The sequence below is a fragment of the Erpetoichthys calabaricus genome, chromosome 3 (assembly GCF_900747795.2).
Source record: "Erpetoichthys calabaricus chromosome 3, fErpCal1.3, whole genome shotgun sequence".
Taxonomy (NCBI): domain Eukaryota; kingdom Metazoa; phylum Chordata; class Cladistia; order Polypteriformes; family Polypteridae; genus Erpetoichthys; species Erpetoichthys calabaricus.
In genome coordinates, this window is record NC_041396.2 from 249,025,430 (window position 1) to 249,048,342 (window position 22,913).

General features: G+C 40.5%; 1 protein-coding gene across 1 annotated transcript in view; it reads left to right on the forward strand.

The window, feature by feature from the left end:
* Positions 1-1,911: 1,911 nt before the first annotated feature.
* Positions 1,912-22,913, forward strand: part of LOC114649531 (uncharacterized) — a 43,425-nt gene continuing 22,423 nt past the window's right edge. The window contains exons 1-9 of the mRNA XM_051924766.1: positions 1,912-2,137; positions 3,179-3,499; positions 4,910-6,211; positions 7,898-8,242; positions 8,978-10,285; positions 12,044-12,712; positions 13,026-13,144; positions 17,574-17,632; positions 19,583-19,773. Coding sequence (XP_051780726.1) covers positions 1,981-2,137; positions 3,179-3,499; positions 4,910-6,211; positions 7,898-8,242; positions 8,978-10,285; positions 12,044-12,712; positions 13,026-13,144; positions 17,574-17,632; positions 19,583-19,773 — 4,471 coding nt within the window. The 5' untranslated portion in view covers positions 1,912-1,980. The remainder of the gene's footprint in view (positions 2,138-3,178; positions 3,500-4,909; positions 6,212-7,897; positions 8,243-8,977; positions 10,286-12,043; positions 12,713-13,025; positions 13,145-17,573; positions 17,633-19,582; positions 19,774-22,913) is intronic.

Sequence of the window (22,913 nt, forward strand, 5' to 3'; positions counted from 1 at the left end):
ACTGCTTCATCACAAGCAATAACAAGCATTCAAGGAGAAACTACCACTTCTGTTACAATGGCAAAACCGTCCTCCGCTGCAACAGAAACATCTGGTAGTCCTCTGTCGACAGACTCACTGTCAACAACTATTATTTCTGTTCCATTCGAAACATCCACCTTAACACAGGCAACTCTTCCAGCAACTACTGAAAATGCAACCACCTTCTCACCAACTTCACATTCACAGTCAGCAAGCAAGCCGACATCTCCCTTTACAGACAGTACAGCTCCCATGTCACATACAACAGAAATACATCCAACTTCTCCCGAGTCAACAACACAGTCAACGCTATCTGCAACTTCATCATCACAGCCAATAAGTAGTAGCCAAACAGAAACAACATCTTCATTGACCACTCCTATGCCTTCAACTTCTGAAACAGAATCAACGGGTTCTCCTCCTCTATCAACAGCTTCGCAGTCCACACTTTCTACTTCGGTGTCATCAGAAACATCAGTGCACACAACTGCTTCATCTCCAGAAACCTTTGAAACTGAAAGCACTTTGTCCTCAACATTACATTCACAGTCAGTACCGAATCCAACATTTTCCAGTACTCAAACGACGTCTCCGATAATGCAGACCACCCAATCAATTTCAACTTCCTCTCATGTGACAATCACTTCAACACTGTCTACAACTGCTTCATCACAAGCAATAACAAGCAGTCAAGGAGAAACTACCACTTCTGTTACAATGGCAAAACCGTCCTCCGCTGCAACAGAAACATCTGGTAGTCCTCTGTCGACAGACTCACTGTCAACAACAATTATTTCTGTTCCATCAGAAACATCCACCTTAACACAGGCAACTCTTCCAGCAACTACTGAAAATGCAACCACCTTCTCAACAACTTCACATTCACAGTCAGCAAGCAAGCCGACATCTCCCTTTACAGACAGTACAGCTCCCACGTCACATACAACAGAAATACATCCAACTTCTCCCGAGTCAACAACACAGTCAACGCTATCTGCAACTTCATCATCACAGCCAATAAGTAGTAGCCAAACAGAAACAACATCTTCATTGACCACTCCTATGCCTTCAACTTCTGAAACAGAATCAACGGGTTCTCCTCCTCTATCAACAGCTTCGCAGTCCACACTTTCTACTTCGGTGTCATCAGAAACATCAGTGCACACAACTGCTTCATCTCCAGAAACCTTTGAAACTGCAAGCACTTTGTCCTCAACATTACATTCACAGTCAGTACCGAATCCAACATTTTCCAGTACTCAAACGACGTCTCCGATAATGCAGACCACCCAATCAATTTCAACTTCCTCTCATGTGACAATCACTTCAACACTGTCTACAACTGCTTCATCACAAGCAATAACAAGCAGTCAAGGAGAAACTACCACTTCTGTTACAATGGCAAATCCGTCCTCCGCTGCAACAGAAACATCTGGTAGTCCTCTGTCGACAGACTCACTGTCAACAACAATTATTTCTGTTCCATCAGAAACATCCACCTTAACACAGGCAACTCTTCCAGCAACTACTGAAAATGCAACCACCTTCTCAACAACTTCACATTCACAGTCAGCAAGCAAGCCGACATCTTCCATTACAGACAGTACAGCTCCGACGTCACATACAACAGAAATTCATCCAACTTCTCCCGGGGCAACAACACAGTCAATGCTATCTGCAACTTCATCATCACAGCCAATAACTAGTAGCCCAACAGAAACAACATCTTCATTGACCACTCCTAAGCCTTCAACTTCTGAAACAGAATCAACGGGTTCTCCTCCTCAATCGACAGCTTCGCGGTCCACACTTTCTACTTCAGTGTCATCAGAAACATCAGTGCACACAACTGCTTCATCTCCAGAAACCTTTGAAACTGCAAGCACTTTGTCCTCAACATTACATTCACAGTCAGCACCGAATCCAACATTTTCCAGTACTCAAACGACGTCTCCGATAATGCAGACCACCCAATCAATTTCAACTTCCTCTCATGTGACAAACACTTCAACACTGTCTACAACTGTTTCATCACAAGCAATAACAAGCAGTCAAGGAGAAACTACCACTTCTGTTACAATGGCAAAACCTTCCTCAGCTGCAACAGAAACATCTGGTAGTCCTCTGTTGACAGACTCACTGTCAACAACTATTATTTCTGTTCCATCAGAAACATCCACCTTAACACAGGCAACTCTTCCAGCAACTTCTGAAAATGCAACCACCTTTTCACCAACTTCACATTCACAGTCAGCAAGCAAGCCGACATCTCCCATTACAGACAGTACAGCTCCCACATCACATATAACAGAAATACATCCAACTTCTCCCGAGGCAACAACACAGTCAACGCTATCTGCAACTTCATCATCACAGCCAATAACTAGTAGCCCAACAGAGACAACATCTTCATTGACCACTCCTATGCCTTCAACTTCTGAAACAGAATCAACGGGTTCTCCTCCTCTATCAACAGCTTCGCAGTCCACACTTTCTAATTCGGTGTCATCAGAAACATCAGTGCACACAACTACTTCATCTCCAGAAACCTTTGAAACTGCAAGCACTTTGTCCTCAACATTACATTCACAGTCAGCACCGAATCCAACATTTTCCAGTACTCAAACGACGTCTCCGATAATGCAGACCACCCAATCAATTTCAACTTCCTCTCATGTGACAATCACTTCAACACTGTCTACAACTGCTTCATCACAAGCAATAACAAGCAGTCAAGGAGAAACTACCACTTCTGTTACAATGGCAAAACCGTCCTCCGCTGCAACAGAAACATCTGGTAGTCCTCTGTCGACAGACTCACTGTCAACAACTATTATTTCTGTTCCATTCGAAACATCCACCTTAACACAGGCAACTCTTCCAGCAACTACTGAAAATGCAACCACCTTCTCACCAACTTCACATTCACAGTCAGCAAGCAAGCCGACATCTCCCATTACAGACAGTACAGCTCCCACGTCACATACAACAGAAATACATCCAACTTCTCCCGAGTCAACAACACAGTCAACGCTATCTGCAACTTCATCATCACAGCCAATAACTAGTAGCCCAACAGAAACAACATCTTCATTGACCACTCCTATGCCTTCAACTTCTGAAACAGAATCAACCGGTTCTCCTCCTCTATTGACAGCTTCGCAGTCCACACTTTCTACTTCGGTGTCATCAGAAACATCAGTGCACACAACTGCTTCATCTCCAGAAACCTTTGAAACTGCAAGCACTTTGTCCTCAACATTACATTCACAGTCAGCACCGAATCCAACATTTTCCAGTACTCAAACGACGTCTCCGATAATGCAGACCACCCACTCAATTTCAACTTCCTCTCATGTGACAAACACTTCAACACTGTCTACAACTGCTTCATCACAAGCAATAACAAGCAGTCAAGGAGAAACTGCCACTTCTGTTACAATGGCAAAACCTTCCTCAGCTGCAACAGAAACATCTGGTAGTCCTCTGTCGACAGACTCACTGTCAACAACTATTATTTCTGTTCCATCAGAAACATCCACCTTAACACAGGCAACTCTTTCAGCAACTTCTGAAAATGCAACCACCTTCTCACCAACTTCACATTCACAGTCAGCAAACAAGCCGACATCTCCCATTACAGACAGTACAGCTCCCACGTCACATACAACAGAAATACATCCAACTTCTCCCGAGTCAACAATACAGTCAAAGCTATCTGCAACTTCGTCATCACAGCCAATAACTAGTAGCCCAACAGAAACAACATCTTCATTGACCACTCCTATGCCTTCAACTTCTGAAACAGAATCAACCGGTTCTCCTCCTCTAGCTTCGCAGTCCACACTTTCTACTTCGGTGTCATCAGAAACATCAGTGCATCCAACTGCTTCATCTCCAGATACCTTTGAAACTGCAAGCACTTTGTCCTCAACATTACATTCACAGTCAGCACCGAATCCAACATTTTCCAGTACTCAAACGACGTCTCCGATAATGCAGACCACCCAATCAATTTCAACTTCCTCTCATGTGACAAACACTTCAACACTGTCTACAACTGCTTCATCACAAGCAATAACAAGCAGTCAAGGAGAAACTACCACTTCTGTTACAATGGCAAAACCTTCCTCAGCTACAACACAAACACCTGGTAGTCCTCTGTCGACTGACTCACTTTCAACAACTATTATTTCTGTTCCATCAGAAACATCCACCTTAACACAGGAAACTTTTCCAGCAACTTCTGAAAATGCAACCACCTTCTCACCAACTTCACATTCACAGTCATCAAACAAGCCGACATCTCCCATTACAGACAGTACAGCTCCCATGTCACATACAACAGAAATACATCCAACTTCTCCCGAGGCAACAACACAGTCAACGCTATCTGCAACTTCATCATCACAGCCAATAACTAGTAGCCCAACAGAAACAACATCTTCATTGACCACTCCTATGCCTTCAACTTCTGAAACAGAATCAACCGGTTCTCCTCCTCTATCGACAGCTTCGCAGTCCACACTTTCTACTTCGGTTTCATCAGAAACATCAGTGCACACAACTGCTTCATCTCCAGAAACCTTTGAAACTGCAAGCACTTTGTCCTCAACATTACATTCACAGTCAGCACCGAATCCAACATTTTCCAGTACTCAAACGACGTCTCCGATAATGCAGACCACCCAATCAATTTCAACTTCCTCTCATGTGACAAACACTTCAACACTGTCTACAACTGCTTCATCACAAGCAATAACAAGCAGTCAAGGAGAAACTGCCACTTCTGTTACAATGGCAAAACCTTCCTCAGCTGCAACAGAAACATCTGGTAGTCCTCTGTCGACAGACTCACCGTCAACAACTATTATTTCTGTTCCATCAGAAACATCCACCTTAACACAGGCAACTCTTTCAGCAACTTCTGAAAATGCAACCACCTTCTCACCAACTTCACATTCACAGTCAGCAAACAAGCCGACATCTCCCATTACAGACAGTACAGCTCCCACGTCACATACAACAGAAATACATCCAACTTCTCCCGAGTCAACAACACAGTCAACGCTATCTGCAACTTCGTCATCACAGCCAATAACTAGTAGCCCAACAGAAACAACATCTTCATTGACCACTCCTATGCCTTCAACTTCTGAAACAGAATCAACCGGTTCTCCTCCTCTAGCTTCGCAGTCCACACTTTCTACTTCGGTGTCATCAGAAACATCAGTGCACACAACTGCTTCATCTCCAGAAACCTTTGAAACTGCAAGCACTTTGTCCTCAACATTACATTCACAGTCAGCACCGAATCCAACATTTTCCAGTACTCAAACGACGTCTCCGATAATGCAGACCACCCAATCAATTTCAACTTCCTCTCATGTGACAAACACTTCAACACTGTCTACAACTGCTTCATCACAAGCAATAACAAGCAGTCAAGGAGAAACTGCCACTTCTGTTACAATGGCAAAACCTTCCTCAGCTGCAACAGAAACATCTGGTAGTCCTCTGTCGACAGACTCACTGTCAACAACTATTATTTCTGTTCCATCAGAAACATCCACCTTAACACAGGCAACTCTTTCAGCAACTTCTGAAAATGCAACCACCTTCTCACCAACTTCACATTCACAGTCAGCAAACAAGCCGACATCTCCCATTACAGACAGTACAGCTCCCACGTCACATACAACAGAAATACATCCAACTTCTCCCGAGTCAACAACACAGTCAACGCTATCTGCAACTTCGTCATCACAGCCAATAACTAGTAGCCCAACAGAAACAACATCTTCATTGACCACTCCTATGCCTTCAACTTCTGAAACAGAATCAACCGGTTCTCCTCCTCTATCGACAGCTTCGCAGTCCACACTTTCTACTTCGGTGTCATCAGAAACATCAGTGCATCCAACTGCTTCATCTCCAGATACCTTTGAAACTGCAAGCACTTTGTCCTCAACATTACATTCACAGTCAGCACCGAATCCAACATTTTCCAGTACTCAAACGACGTCTCCGATAATGCAGACCACCCAATCAATTTCAACTTCCTCTCATGTGACAAACACTTCAACACTGTCTACAACTGCTTCATCACAAGCAATAACAAGCAGTCAAGGAGAAACTACCACTTCTGTTACAATGGCAAAACCTTCCTCAGCTACAACACAAACACCTGGTAGTCCTCTGTCGACTGACTCACTTTCAACAACTATTATTTCTGTTCCATCAGAAACATCCACCTTAACACAGGAAACTTTTCCAGCAACTTCTGAAAATGCAACCACCTTCTCACCAACTTCACATTCACAGTCATCAAACAAGCCGACATCTCCCATTACAGACAGTACAGCTCCCATGTCACATACAACAGAAATACATCCAACTTCTCCCGAGGCAACAACACAGTCAACGCTATCTGCAACTTCATCATCACAGCCAATAACTAGTAGCCCAACAGAAACAACATCTTCATTGACCACTCCTATGCCTTCAACTTCTGAAACAGAATCAACCGGTTCTCCTCCTCTATCGACAGCTTCGCAGTCCACACTTTCTACTTCGGTTTCATCAGAAACATCAGTGCACACAACTGCTTCATCTCCAGAAACCTTTGAAACTGCAAGCACTTTGTCCTCAACATTACATTCACAGTCAGCACCGAATCCAACATTTTCCAGTACTCAAACGACGTCTCCGATAATGCAGACCACCCAATCAATTTCAACTTCCTCTCATGTGACAAACACTTCAACACTGTCTACAACTGCTTCATCACAAGCAATAACAAGCAGTCAAGGAGAAACTGCCACTTCTGTTACAATGGCAAAACCTTCCTCAGCTGCAACAGAAACATCTGGTAGTCCTCTGTCGACAGACTCACCGTCAACAACTATTATTTCTGTTCCATCAGAAACATCCACCTTAACACAGGCAACTCTTTCAGCAACTTCTGAAAATGCAACCACCTTCTCACCAACTTCACATTCACAGTCAGCAAACAAGCCGACATCTCCCATTACAGACAGTACAGCTCCCACGTCACATACAACAGAAATACATCCAACTTCTCCCAAGTCAACAACACAGTCAACGCTATCTGCAACTTCGTCATCACAGCCAATAACTAGTAGCCCAACAGAAACAACATCTTCATTGACCACTCCTATGCCTTCAACTTCTGAAACAGAATCAACCGGTTCTCCTCCTCTAGCTTCGCAGTCCACACTTTCTACTTCGGTGTCATCAGAAACATCAGTGCATCCAACTGCTTCATCTCCAGATACCTTTGAAACTGCAAGCACTTTGTCCTCAACATTACATTCACAGTCAGCACCGAATCCAACATTTTCCAGTACTCAAACGACGTCTCCGATAATGCAGACCACCCAATCAATTTCAACTTCCTCTCATGTCACAGACACTTCAACACTGTCTACAACTGCTTCATCACAAGCAATAACAAGCAGTCAAGGAGAAACTACCACTTCTGTTACAATGGCAAAACCTTCCTCAGCTGCAATAGAAACATCTGGTAGTCCTCTGTCGACAGACTCACTGTCAACAACTATTATTTCTGTTCCATCAGAAACATCCACCTTAACACAGGCAACTCTTCCAGCAACTTCTGAAAATGAAACCACCTTTTCACCAACTTCACATTCACAGTCAGCAAGCAAGCCGACATCTCCCATTACAGACAGTACAGCTCCCACATCACATATAACAGAAATACATCCAACTTCTCCCGAGGCAACAACACAGTCAACGCTATCTGCAACTTCATCATCACAGCCAATAACTAGTAGCCCAACAGAAACAACATCTTCATTGACCACTCCTATGCCTTCAACTTCTGAAACAGAATCAACGGGTTCTCCTCCTCTAGCTTCGCAGTCCACACTTTCTACTTCGGTGTCATCAGAAACATCAGTGCATCCAACTGCTTCATCTCCAGATACCTTTGAAACTGCAAGCACTTTGTCCTCAACATTACATTCACAGTCAGCACCGAATCCAACATTTTCCAGTACTCAAACGACGTCTCCGATAATGCAGACCACCCAATCAATTTCAACTTCCTCTCATGTGACAAACACTTCAACACTGTCTACAACTGCTTCATCACAAGCAATAACAAGCAGTCAAGGAGAAACTACCACTTCTGTTACAATGGCAAAACCTTCCTCAGCTGCAACACAAACATCTGGTAGTCCTCTGTCGACTGACTCACTTTCAACAACTATTATTTCTGTTCCATCAGAAACATCCACCTTAACACAGGCAACTTTTCCAGCAACTTCTGAAAATGCAACCACCTTCTCACCAACTTCACATTCACAGTCATCAAGCAAGCCGACATCTCCCATTACAGACAGTACAGCTCCCATGTCACATACAACAGAAATACATCCAACTTCTCCCGAGGCAGCAACACAGTCAACGCTATCTGCAACTTCATCATCACAGCCAATAACTAGTAGCCCAACAGAAACAACATCTTCATTGACCACTCCTATGCCTTCAACTTCTGAAACAGAATCAACCGGTTCTCCTCCTCTATCGACAGCTTCGCAGTCCACACTTTCTACTTCGGTTTCATCAGAAACATCAGTGCACACAACTGCTTCATCTCCAGAAACCTTTGAAACTGCAAGCACTTTGTCCTCAACATTACATTCACAGTCAGCACCGAATCCAACATTTTCCAGTACTCAAACGACGTCTCCGATAATGCAGACCACCCAATCAATTTCAACTTCCTCTCATGTGACAAACACTTCAACACTGTCTACAACTGCTTCATCACAAGCAATAACAAGCAGTCAAGGAGAAACTACCACTTCTGTTACAATGGCAAAACCTTCCTCAGCTGCAACAGAAACATCCGGTAGTCCTCTGTCGACAGACTCACTGTTAACAACTATTATTTCTGTTCCATCAGAAACATCCACCTTAACACAGGCAACTCTTCCAGCAACTTCTGAAAATGCAACGAACTTCTCACCAACTTCACATTCACAGTCAGCAAGCAAGTCGACATCTCCCATTACAGACAGTACAGCTCCGACGTCCCATACAACAGAAATACATCCAACTTCTCCCGAGGCAACAACACAGTCAACGCTATCTGCAACTTCATCATCACAGCCAATAACTAGTAGCCCAAAAGAAACAACATCTTCATTGACCACTGCTATGCCTTCAACTTCTGAAACAGAATCAACCGGTTCTCCTCCTCTATCGACATCTTCGCAGTCCACACTTTCTACTTCGGTGTCATCAGAAACATCAGTGCACACAACTGCTTCATCTCCAGAAACCTTTGAAACTGCAAGCACTTTGTCCTCAACATTACATTCACAGTCAGCGCCGAATCCAACATTTTCCAGTACTCAAACGACGTCTCAGATAATGGAGACCACCCAATCAATTTCAACTTCCTCTCATGTGACAAACACTTCAACACTGTCTACAACTGCTTCATCACAAGCAATAACAATCAGTCAAGGAGAAACTACCACTTCTGTTACAATGGCAAAACCATCCCCAGCTGCAACAGAAACATCCGGTAGTCCTCTGTCGACAGACTCACTGTTAACAACTATTATTTCTGTTCCATCAGAAACATCCACCTTAACACAGGCAACTCTTCCAGCAACTTCTGAAAATGCAACGAACTTCTCACCAACTTCACATTCACAGTCAGCAAGCAAGTCGACATCTCCCATTACAGACAGTACAGCTCCGACGTCCCATACAACAGAAATACATCCAACTTCTCCCGAGGCAACAACACAGTCAACGCTATCTGCAACTTCATCATCACAGCCAATAACTAGTAGCCCAAAAGAAACAACATCTTCATTGACCACTGCTATGCCTTCAACTTCTGAAACAGAATCAACCGGTTCTCCTCCTCTATCGACATCTTCGCAGTCCACACTTTCTACTTCGGTGTCATCAGAAACATCAGTGCACACAACTGCTTCATCTCCAGAAACCTTTGAAACTGCAAGCACTTTGTCCTCAACATTACATTCACAGTCAGCGCCGAATCCAACATTTTCCAGTACTCAAACGACGTCTCAGATAATGGAGACCACCCAATCAATTTCAACTTCCTCTCATGTGACAAACACTTCAACACTGTCTACAACTGCTTCATCACAAGCAATAACAATCAGTCAAGGAGAAACTACCACTTCTGTTACAATGGCAAAACCATCCCCAGCTGCAACAGAAACATCCGGTAGTTCTCTGTCGACTGACTCACTGTCAACAACTATTATTTCTGTTCCATCAGAAACATCCACCTTAACACAGGCAACTGTTCCAGCAACTTCTGAAAATGCAACAACCTTCTCACCAACTTCACATTCACAGTCAGCAAGCAAGCCGACATCTCCCATTACAGACAGTACAGCTCCGACGTCACATACAACAGAAATACATCCAACTTCTCCCGAGGTAACAGCACAGTCAACGCTATCTGCAACTTCATCATCACAGCCAATAACTAGTAGCCCAACAGAAACAACATCTTCATTGACCACTCCAATGCCTTCAGCTTCTGAAACAGAATCAACCGGTTCTCCTCCTCTATCGACAGCTTCGCAGTCCACTCTTTCTACTTCGGTTTCATCAGAAACATCAGTGCTCACAACTGCTTCATCTCCAGAAACCTTTAAAACTGCAAGCACTTTGTCTTCAACATTACATTCACAGTCAGCACCGAATCCAACATTTTCCAGTTCTCAAACGACATCTCCGATAATGGAGACCACCCAATCAATTTCAGCTTCCTCTCATGTGACAAACACTTCAACACTGTCTACAACTGCTTCATCACAAGCAATAACAAGCAGTCAAGGAGAAACTACCACTTCTGTTACCATGGCACAACCATCTTCAGCTGCAACAGAAACATCTGGTAGTCCTCTGCCGACAGACTCACTGTTAACAACTATTATTTCTGTTCTATCAGAAACATCCACCTTAACACAGGCAACTCTTCCAGCAACTTCTGAAAATGCAACGACCTTCTCACCAACTTCACATTCACAGTCAGCAAGCAAGCCGACATCTCCCATTACAGACAGTACAGCTCCGACGTCACATACAACAGAAATACATCCAACTTCTCCCGAGGTAACAGCACAGTCAACGCTATCTGCAACTTCATCATCACAGCCAATAACTAGTAGCCCAAAAGAAACAACATCTTCATTGACCACTGCTATGCCTTCAACTTCTGAAACAGAATCAACCGGTTCTCCTCCTCTATCGACATCTTCGCAGTCCACACTTTCTACTTCGGTGTCATCAGAAACATCAGTGCACACAACTGCTTCATCTCCAGAAACCTTTGAAACTGCAAGCACTTTGTCCTCAACATTACATTCACAGTCAGCGCCGAATCCAACATTTTCCAGTTCTCAAACGACATCTCCGATAATGGAGACCACCCAATCAATTTCAGCTTCCTCTCATGTGACAAACACTTCAACACTGTCTACAACTGCTTCATCACAAGCAATAACAAGCAGTCAAGGAGAAACTACCACTTCTGTTACCATGGCACAACCATCTTCAGCTGCAACAGAAACATCTGGTAGTCCTCTGCCGACAGACTCACTGTTAACAACTATTATTTCTGTTCTATCAGAAACATCCACCTTAACACAGGCAACTCTTCCAGCAACTTCTGAAAATGCAACGACCTTCTCACCAACTTCACATTCACAGTCAGCAAGCAAGCCGACATCTCCCATTACAGACAGTACCGCTCCCACGTCACATACAACAGAAATACATCCAACTTCTCCCGAGGCAACAACACAGTCAAGGCTATCTGCAACTTCATTATCACAGCCAATTACTAGTACCCCAACAGAAACTACATCTTTATTGACCACTCCAATCCCTTCAATTTCTGAAAGTGAAATAACCGGTTCTCCTCCTCTATCGACTGCCTCACATTCCACTCTTTCTACTTCGGTGTCATCAGGAACATCAGTCCTCACAATTGCTACATCTCCAGAAACATTTGAAACTGTAACTCCAATAATGCAGACCACCCAATCAATTTCAACTTCTTCTCATGTGACACACACTTCAGCACTGTCTACAACTGCTTCAACACAAGAATTAACAGTTAGCCAAGTGGAAAGCACCTCTGCCCTGACTACAAGTTTATCTTCATCAAGCAAAACAGAAACAGCTAGTACTCCTCTGTTGACAACCTCCTCATCTATATTTACCACTTCTTTCTTATCAGAAACGTCCATTGCCCCTGCATCTACATTAACAACAACTGACACATCAAGTAGCATTTTATCAACTTTATATCCAGTGTCTGGTACCTCTTCCACATCCATATTTGACAAATCGAGTTCTTCAATAACAGGAACTTTTGAAACATCTTCAACAATTTTTCCCCTTTCAACATCCCGGACATCTTTATCAACACAATCAGTACAAACCACAAGTCATCTGTACAGCTCTGATCATACAACATCTTTGATGTCTTCATCATTGTCATCTAAAGTTACAACTTCAACAGAGGAGCCTCCTGTCAAATGTTATAATGGTGGCACACCCGATGGATCCAAATGCATTTGTCCACCAATCTATATGGAACCATACTGTGAAACTGTCAGTTCATCATTTTCTGTGGGTCAGTATCAATTTCCTTATTTATTTTTTTAATAGTAAATTTGACTCATTCTTCCTTATTTTCTGTTTAGAGATTATCAGTCCGTGCCCAATAGTAGAACGAGAAATTTAACATTTCTTTTCTATACTCATGAACTTGTTTATTTGCATGTCTGTTTAATACTTTTCCTGATGCACTTACTGTCCTAATTTGCATTTGCACAAAAGAAGTTTAAAGTATATAAATACTGGTTTTGTTTTGGGAAGGTAAAAATGTGTACAGCATATATATCTTTATTGAATCTATTGAAAATTCTCTCTTTTCTTTATAACAGAAAAATACAACCGGAGTGCAAATATAACTCTAAAAATATGGAATATAAATTTTACAAAAAATTTGGAAAACAACACATCAGAAGAGTACAAAGATTTTGAATTGATTTTTTCTGAAGAGGTAATGATTCTATGCTTTTCAGTAGTTTATCTAATATTGCACGTGTTGTTTTCACCTTTTAAATGTTTTGAAATGTTTGTTTGACAAATTAAAGAAGGGATAATATTTGTTTCCCGTTTGTTTTTTATATTATTATTATACATTCAGGTGCGGAGTGTGATCAACTGGAATGACATGAAACAGACCAGCACACCCCCACTCCAGTTTATTTATTACTAGTGAGCCATGGTAACTGCCAGCAAAAGAAAATAGATGTCTCTTGCTGTTTTCAATGCACTCATGTAGATGTAGGTAAAAGCAGGCGTCATATATACCATGGAGTAAAAAGCAGTGTTATCAAGTCTGCGGCTTTCTTGTCCAACTGGGCTATATTTGATCGCTTTCAATGTTTGTAGTTTTTTAGGGTATTTTTTTTAAAACAATGCAGTATTTTGTGCCATTTGTTATCCCTCACTGCATTTTACCATATTTTTTATCCATCTGCCTCCTCTTTCATGGCTATTTGCAATTGTATATCTTCTTTACCGTTGCAAAATCCCCCCATTGTGTAATGGTATATACCCATTCTATCACTTTGAAACACCTCTAAGGGGACACCAGTGGACTTTGATCGTATGTACCTAACCCTCCCAGTCTGACATCGCCCCCCCTCTTTCCAGTGTATCATTTTGTCTACCTCAGGTTTTAGGTTATTAGATGACGGCAAAGTGATACCTTGGAAGATCTGAGCCCATTGTGTGACTTTGCGAAGATCTCTGCAGAAACTCAAGAAGAGACACTTGTGGGGTATTTTTCTTTTAATGTTGCATGCTTTCAGAAAAATCTGAGAAGCATAAAACAAAAGAAAATGCCTCCATCTTATTTATTTCTGATCTTATTGTTGTCTAGGAGAAACCAAAAAGATATTAAGGAGATCTCTTTTTTGATTTTTCATTTCTATGGGCATTGCAACACCATTTTGTGTGTCTGGTTGCTATGATGCTGTGTGGTTACTAGGCACATTCTGCATATATCATGTGACTGTAACATAACAGCCATGAAGTATAAGACACTGCTTGCATTGCACAGATTCCTAAAATATAAGCCTTTAAAGGAAAATCCTTGTCAAAGATACACAATTTTATTTAAAAAAAAAAAGATTCGCCTTTTGACTTTTTTTTTCAGTTAGTTTTGTCAATTTTGATGGTTAATATTTAGACGTTGCACAAAAAGACCCTAGCTGCAAATATGCCTATTCCTTTTGCCTGGCGTTTCTGAATATTCTACACAAATGTCTGATGCTCAAATATGAAATCTACCCAATAGAGACCTTGCATGTTATATCCGAATGTAATACCAACAATTCTACTGGCATGGATTCACTTTACTTTCATGGGATGCTTTTTGTAATAACTAACAAGGTTTAAGAAGGTTACACCACTTTCAGTACCAGACCTACACAAAAAGGTCATTGCTCCCTGTGGTGAGCGTTCTATTTTTTCTCAATGGTTAAATTCAATGTGAATGAGACTGGCCAATTCCTAAACATTGTTTAGGGTTCCTCTTTGATCCAAGACAGATTTTGGCAGGACGACTTCTGGGAAGATTGATTATTGTTCAAAATGTTCTCCTGTTGGATAAAATAGCTCTGAAAGTGGTTTTATAGAGCCTCCTAGCCACACACACATGACTCTAGAGACCTTTAATAGATTTCAGAAACTTTTCTCCAGGCTTTTATGAACTTCTTAAACTTCTGGAATACGTGTCACTAGAATCGATTTCCTGACAAATTCATTCCAATGGTTAAGAAACAAAGGAGCTCAGATAATTACAGAGCTGGGGCCTCATGTATAACGCCATGCGTAGAGTTCACACTATAACATGGCGTACGGACAAAAGCAGAAATGTGCATATGCACAAAAAAATACAGATGCATAAATCTATACGTACGTCAACTTCCACTTTCTTCCGCTACATAAATCCAGGTCAGCGTGAAAAGTAACGCACGTGCACGCACCTGCTGTCCCGCCCCAACAGCTCCCAGAATTACACCTCTTTGAATATGCAAATCAATATAAATAGCCCTTAAGCTCAGACTTCTGTGAAAAGACAATGGGGAAAGCACGGGGGAAAGTAGAAGAATTTCAGTGAATACCAAGTGGAGGCAAGGAAAAATGTACTATTTGTTGGTTTAAACAGTGATATAATCAACAAAAGGAAGTTGATCGAGTAACAGAGTGTCAGAGAAACTCAAAAGCTCAAGTTCACAAAGTTGCACAGTGCCCGAAATAAAAAAGAAGCGGTCAGATATCAAAGTCGCCGTGAAAAGGCGAGTCGTAGCCCACCGTCTGAGTGTCATATGAAAGCTTATTAGGGTACTGACAAAAAAATAGGCACACAGTGGTAAATAAGCACGAAATGTCAACTTTAATCTCAAAATGTCCACTTTAATCACGTAGTTCATTTTGTCATTAAAAGTAGAACATCATAAACTTCATCTTTAAATCGTTTAATTTACTAGTTTCTCAAATCCCATCATAACTAAAGTAGCACGTTAAATGCTTTGTTTTGTATTTGATCTTCTATGTGCTCTGTGTGTGTGAATCACTATGTGCTTCTTAAACCGGCTTTCTCTTCCTCCGACAGGACACAGAATCCATTACATTCGTAATATTCAGCTCTCTGAATAATTAAAATACTGAGATGTATACGTGATATCATTTTCATGATGATAGGAGTTAAAACGTGTTATTAAACATGGAAACACAGTGGTGCAGTGATAGTGATGAGCAGGCGCCTCGTCCACAGATTGTTCCTGTCTCCCGCAAGATGCTTGACGTGCCGTGCGTGACCGTCGATGAAATAATTTATTGCAGCCGCACTGTCTCTTTCAAATGTACTAACCCCCAATTCCTGTCCTTCCTTTTCATTCTCCAAGTGACCAATCACCACACAATCAGCTCTGCAATTGACGTTAAGCCATCTGTAAACTTAGAACGCCGATTCTTCAAAACTTTAAAGGAACATTGAAATATTTTCGTAGTACATGTTTAATTATTCTATCCATCTGTCTTTCAACAGTGTCGCACCAGCCCCAGCAAGAATACAGCGCGAGGCAGGAATAATCGGGGTGCCAGCTCGTCGCTAGCGCTGCGACACCGTGTCCTCACATGTTTAATTATTAACAATATAGATTATTTAAATGATGTTAACATTTTATCTGCATAATGTAATAAACACATTTTGCTGCATTTCATCTTAAAAATGATATCATCATATGTAAATACGCGCTTTATAAAGTGGCGCAGGTTGTGCAATATTATAACTGTATTGCAAGTTTACAGTGAGGTAATTGTACTTGTAAGTACAAACAGTTCTATAAGAAGCACTTGATGGACTGATTGAGTGCATTTATAGTTATTGGGATGAAACTGTTTCTGAACCACGAGGTCCGTACAAGAATGGCTTTGAAGCGTTTTTCGGATGAGAGCAGTACAATAGACTGTGTGCATGGCTGAGGCAGCGTGTGCTTGATATTGTATACCAATAATTCTCTTTCCGATCAGCTGCTCTGAGTGGTGCAGTGAGACTAACAACGCTAAAGCAGCTATGGGATTTAGAATAGTTTGACCATTCTTTGGACCATTATATTGTTACAGGTTAATTACAATCAGATGCATTAAACTAATAAACAATATGCGGTTAACTTCAGAGTATTTATACAGCTGCGTCAGGGATATGGATCTAAAAAAGAATGGGTAACCACACAGGAACAGTACCACTGCTTTGACGCTGGGTGTCGCCACTTTGCAAAACCGAGCGGAGAACTTGCATACGCCAGGGTTTGAGCTATTGTGGAAATGTGCATGACTTTACGCCAAGTTTGGGTTTTATACAGCGCGATTTGAGTGTGGAAACGGGCTTACGCAATATTGGTGCGTACACACCATTTATACATGAGGCCCCTGGTCTGGCCTAAGTTAGGTTTAATTCTTAACCAAAGGAATGAAACATCTGACCCTAATGATTTCCATTAATGTGTACACACTGAAGTAATAAATAATTTTATACTACACAAGTGCACATTCAACTAACTTACAACAAGACATTTATTTCTGTAGCACATTTTCATAAACAAGATGTAGCTGAAAGTGCTCTACAAGATGTCAAAGAAATAGTAACAAGAAAAGAGAAACAAATTAAGTTAGGCAAAAATAATACTAAATAAATAATAGCTTACACATCATAGATCTATAATTAGTAGACAGGTAGTGTTCTTTATATAGTGTCATATTCTAAATCTCTAAAGATGATTCCATTGATAAGGTCCAATAGCCAGAAGGACAGAAAAAAACACTGGGTATTCTACCTAACATTGATAAATGATACAGCATATAAAAATATGATTTGATATGAAAAGCATTAATTTATTCTCTATTTGTATTTGCAGATGAGAAAGATATATGCAGGTGTTCCTCATTACTTGGGTGTAAAAATAAGGAGCATCAGGTATTTATTATCTTTTTTCCCTATTTTCTGATTTTTCAACCATTATCAACCATCATCTATGCAATCTGTGAAGGATGGAAAAGTATAAAAACTCACTTTTATTAAATGTTACCAGTGTTATGGGAAAACATGGGGGTTGGTGGCAGGATTGGCACTCCAGCCTCTGTAAAAAACCTCACACTGTTCCACGCCATTCATACTAGTGTGATGCTGAGGTATTACCCATTGCATGGCTGCTGTTGGGTCCTAATTTGGGATCCTGAGGTGAAAGTCATGTGTTGGTTGCGACAACGTGCTGTATCAGTGCATGCTCCCAACCTCTATCCATCTCAATCTATGTTAATGTTAGGGGCTGGTTTCACTATTAAATGTTGCACAGCTTTCTTTTTATGAACTCCCTGAATCCTTTTTTTGACTATTAGATTCTTGGAAACCTGCAGCCTATCACAGAAGTATTAGTTACAACACAGGAAATAGTCCTTAATATGATTCCAATATCATGCACACTTCACATTGTGATGCAACCAGAGAAAAGAGACATAAATATGCAAACTACAGAATTGATTCTGGTGCAGTAGCCTGTTGGCCATATTATTATTATAAAAGTTTTATTTAAATATATTTTGCATCTGTTTTGGGGACTTTTTGATCAGGTAAACACTCTATTTGGGGTTTTAAATACCAAGGAAACTGATTTAAGAATCAGTAATTTGATTCAATGTTTTATTTTGATTTCCTTTTTTTAATTTTGAAATGGGTTAGACACCATTTTATGATGGATGCCGCCATTTTGTCTAACCATTGCTAGGATGCTGCAGCAGTTGTTAGGGGCGGGGCTTTGGAGGTCATTATTTCCCAGAATGGGTTAAAAGGGCATCAGTTAGATCACTTCCTCATCCAAGGTTGAGGACAGAAATGTTGTCCTTTTCCATCAAATCTTGATTATTTCTAAACCTTTTTCTAGTGTTTTCTGGTGTGGATTTTTGGTGTGGGTTTTTTTAATTTCACATTTGGTACTCCAATTCGGATTTTCTTTTGGGCTCCCAGTTTTGACTTTTACCTGTTTTGATTACATCCATCTCCCGAACTGCATCTCAAATTTTCTGTGCTCTTATTTGTAATACAGTAGTTACAAAATACTGCTGGATAACTTTCCAATAACAGCAGGTATACTTTTGAATATGGATGAGTGCATGCATGTCCTCTGATTATTTAAAACCAAACGAACTGTCAAGGATCAGTGCTAGGGCTGCTGCTATTTTATATATACAAAAAATGTAGATAGGAATATAAATAACAAACTGATTCAATTTGCAGATGATAGCAAACTAGGCGAATTGGCAGATAATATAGAATTAGGTAAATCATTATAGAGCATCTTGGGTAGATTTGTGGCAGATGATGGATTAATTAAAGTATATGTAAATTATTACATATAGGCCATAAAAGAGTCATATTTAAAGACACAATTGGAAGTTTGAAACTTGAAAACACACCAAATTAGAAGTACCTAGGATTCGTAGTGGACTTATCACTATCAACCACAGGAAGAAATAACCACTTGTACACAGTCTAGCATTAATGGATGGACAGAGTCTGGCATGGACAGAAAGAGGTACTGGATGTGTATTTGTTGAATGGCATGCTGTACATTCTCTATACATGTACAGAGTGTATCCCCGGTAACTGCTGATGGTCTCTGGCACACCAGTTGTTGTTGGACTGTGTCACAATGTGTGCTTAATGGGAGTCAAAACTACTAACAATGCAGGCCACTGATGAAGTAATACATAGTGGTCATCCAGGAACTATAGAATGTTTCATGCCACATGTGTTTGAGCAATGTCCAGTTATTTATTTAAAAATGTGCTGGAAGTTTAAATTCCACAAAACACAGGTCATCTGAAGGGTATGAAGTTATTAAAAATATGGTTTCTTTTTCCTTCCCAGGAACGGCAGCATTATTGTCAACCATGATGTCTTGTTCCAGGTGAACAATACTGCAGCATCAAATGCCGAGTATGATGAAGTTCTGGTGGACATTAAAAAAAGCCTGGAACAGTCAGCAGCCTGTATAAATATTTCCAGGCAGACAAGGCCTTCACAAACATCCCAGCTAAAACATCTACTTTCATTGCTTGGTAAGGTTTCATTGAAGGGCTTCAAACACATTATTTGTGCTTGCAGATACAGCAGCTTCATAGAAACAAGACAAATTTTTAGATAGATAGATTGAGTGACAAGCTCTGAAACAAAATGAACAAACTATACTTGAAAGTCTTGTTCTGTATTGAATCACCAATATTGTGAAACTGTGAAAACATATATAAAATCAAATGACCTTGAAGTAACATTACAAAGGAAGTTCACTCACTACAGATAAATTAAAATGTATCAAGTAAGAGGAATAAATCACATACCTGTTTCTTTAAAAACTAGCAGCATGTATAACCACCTAACCTAACTATTGATTTGGCTGTGCTAATTTAATATGAAAAACATATGCAAAGATATAAACACATATACTGTACATACATTATACCAAGGTTCAAACATTAATGATAATAATGCTGTCAATTTACTTAAAAGCTATGCTTTTTGAAGGATCAGTATAGAGAGCTGGAAGAAAACTACATCACATTAGTAAAAGCCAATGCTTTTTTTTAATTTACTGATTTTATTAACATTCCATACAATCAAGTCAAACTTAACAAAACTAAAATCAAATCAACCCCCACTCATGAGAAAGAGAGGAAGGCCAACAACCAGAGCAAAACCGTTAAGAGTAGTAAAGAGAGAAAGGAGCCGATGCCTTTAAAGGCTCAGTGTGAGAGAATGGAGTGAGATTCCATCATTGAGTATGGCATGAGATTGTACTGCTGAGGACTGAATGTGAGTACATCATTAAGGATTGCCCAAGGTTCTATCCCAACAGGGTTGACTCGAGATTGCATCATTATAGAAGAGGCTGCAGAGCCATAACACCCTGCATGAACCTCTATCAGAAAGTGAAAATTTTCAAGTTTTTATTACAATCAAGAATATTTTGACTTTACGTATTGGAAACAAAGAACACATTTTAATATTTTAAATATCTAATGAATCTTGTTTATTATGTAGTTTTAACTTATGAAGTAAATCATCACATTTCCTATTAACCTTCGGAATTAGGTTGTCTCAGTCTAAGTTAGACTTATATGTATATTTGTATATATTGTAAGGTTTCTAAACACTTTTGGGGATTCCCCCAACGGGACGACACGCCGAAGAGCATCCCGAAGCGTGATCGCTGCATCTGTGGAAGACAGCATATCAGTTGCTGGGGAAACAAACTATACTTGTATACAGCTCCCAACGCTGTAGCAGCTCACCATGAAAACATATTCTAAAAGATTGCAGTCGCGCTATGAGCACCAGCCATCAATGGGTGATGCAAGGAATATTATAAGTGCAGGGCACAGTATTACTTGACCATTAACCTGGTCACGACCCTGCCCGATTGCTGTGTCTTGCTGCGTCTGTGCATAGGAGAGTTGTAGATCCCGCTACAATAAATAACCGTACTGTTGCTGTTTCAAGTTGAATAAAGCTGGTTTGTCTAAAGTACTGAGACTCAGCCTTGTGTTTTGGGGTGAAAGACAGGGACTCACACGTCACAATATAAAAAAGAATAAGTGCCAAAAACTTTAGATACTACAATAGTAACTTTACCAAGAGCTGAAAAATAGATACTTGTAAAAAAATCATCCTCTGATTTACCTGCAAACTTTAACAATAAGAACTATACACCATCAACACCTAAAAGAAAAATATACAAAAATATACATTAAGAACAAATGCCAGTCTGATTTACAATGATTGAGTAAGATGCACAGACGTGAGAAAACAGTAGACACAAAAATGTAAATTCAGTTACAGATGCATTGCATGAAAATATTTTTTTAAATGATGTCTGGATTACAAGGGCCCTCAGAAGCACTTCTTTTGCAGCGAGAGCAACACCAGAACTCTGATGCTTATGTGCACAGGGACTGTCTGTACGTTCTACAAGCAGAGCACTTCCTGGTGACGTCAGCTAGCCTCTTTTTCTCACTCAGCCCCCATCTTCTGGGCAGTACCACCACTACACACAGTAGAGAAAGAAAGTGGACCATCATTAACATATTGGCTGAAGGAGAGTGACATATGGAAACAGATTGTGGATGCGACAGGTAGGAGTGAGTGCTGAAAGACAGATGTGCAGTGGTGCTTTAGTACAGAAAGGAGATCTTGGATGCCTTAATTATATACAGGGTAGATTATTGTAAGCATAGGGCTTTGAAAATGACTTTAAAACAAGAGGGGAAGCCAGCAGGGTTCAGCACCAGATCCTAGTCAGGAGTCTTAATTGCATATGGCACTCTAAGCCTACACTCAGTGAACAGAGATATAAAAAATAAATTGAATTAATTGATTACAGTAATAACCAATTGTTCTGTATCATTACTTAATGCTGTAAGATCCTTGAGTTCCAATAAAGACATAACAATGGCATGAAATGTGACAGCAAATTATGTTTGTGCCCTGAGCACAGAAATAAGTTCTGACTAAAATACAATGGCATGCAAAAGTATTCAATCCCCTTGAAAGTCATCATATTTTTCTATATGACAAAAGATTTGTACACATATTTATCCATTCAGTATTTTTAATGTATTGTTTCAGCATAAGAGTTCACATTTCCAAAGTTAAACTATTTTCTGTAGATATTTAGCAGAAGAAGAAAAACTCAAAAGCCCTACACATTAATATTTTGTCAAGAATCCTTTTGTTGCAATGACAGCCTTAATTCTTCTGGAGTAAGTATGTGCCAGTTTTGCAGATTGTTCAGGAGTGATTCTTCCCCATTGTTCTTGACTAGATAGATCTTCTAGATAGGTGGGATGGCGCCTTTGGGCAGCAGTTTTCAAACAGTACCACAGATTCTCAATAGGGTTAAGATCAGTGCTTTGACTTGGCCATTCCAAAACATTCACCTTTCTGTTTCCATTCTGTACCATTCCAGTGTTGCTTTGGCCTTATGCTTAGGGTTATTGTTATGCTGAAAGATTAATCTTCTCCTGAGCTGTAGGTTCATAGCAAACTGGAACAAGTTCTCCTGCAATATTGTGTGGTATTTGTGTCTATCCATCGTCCCTTCAACACAGAGAAGATTCCCAATCCCAGCACATGAAAAGCATCCCCATAGCACAATGCTGCCACCACCATATTTCACCATAGGTATGGTGTTTCTTCAGGCATT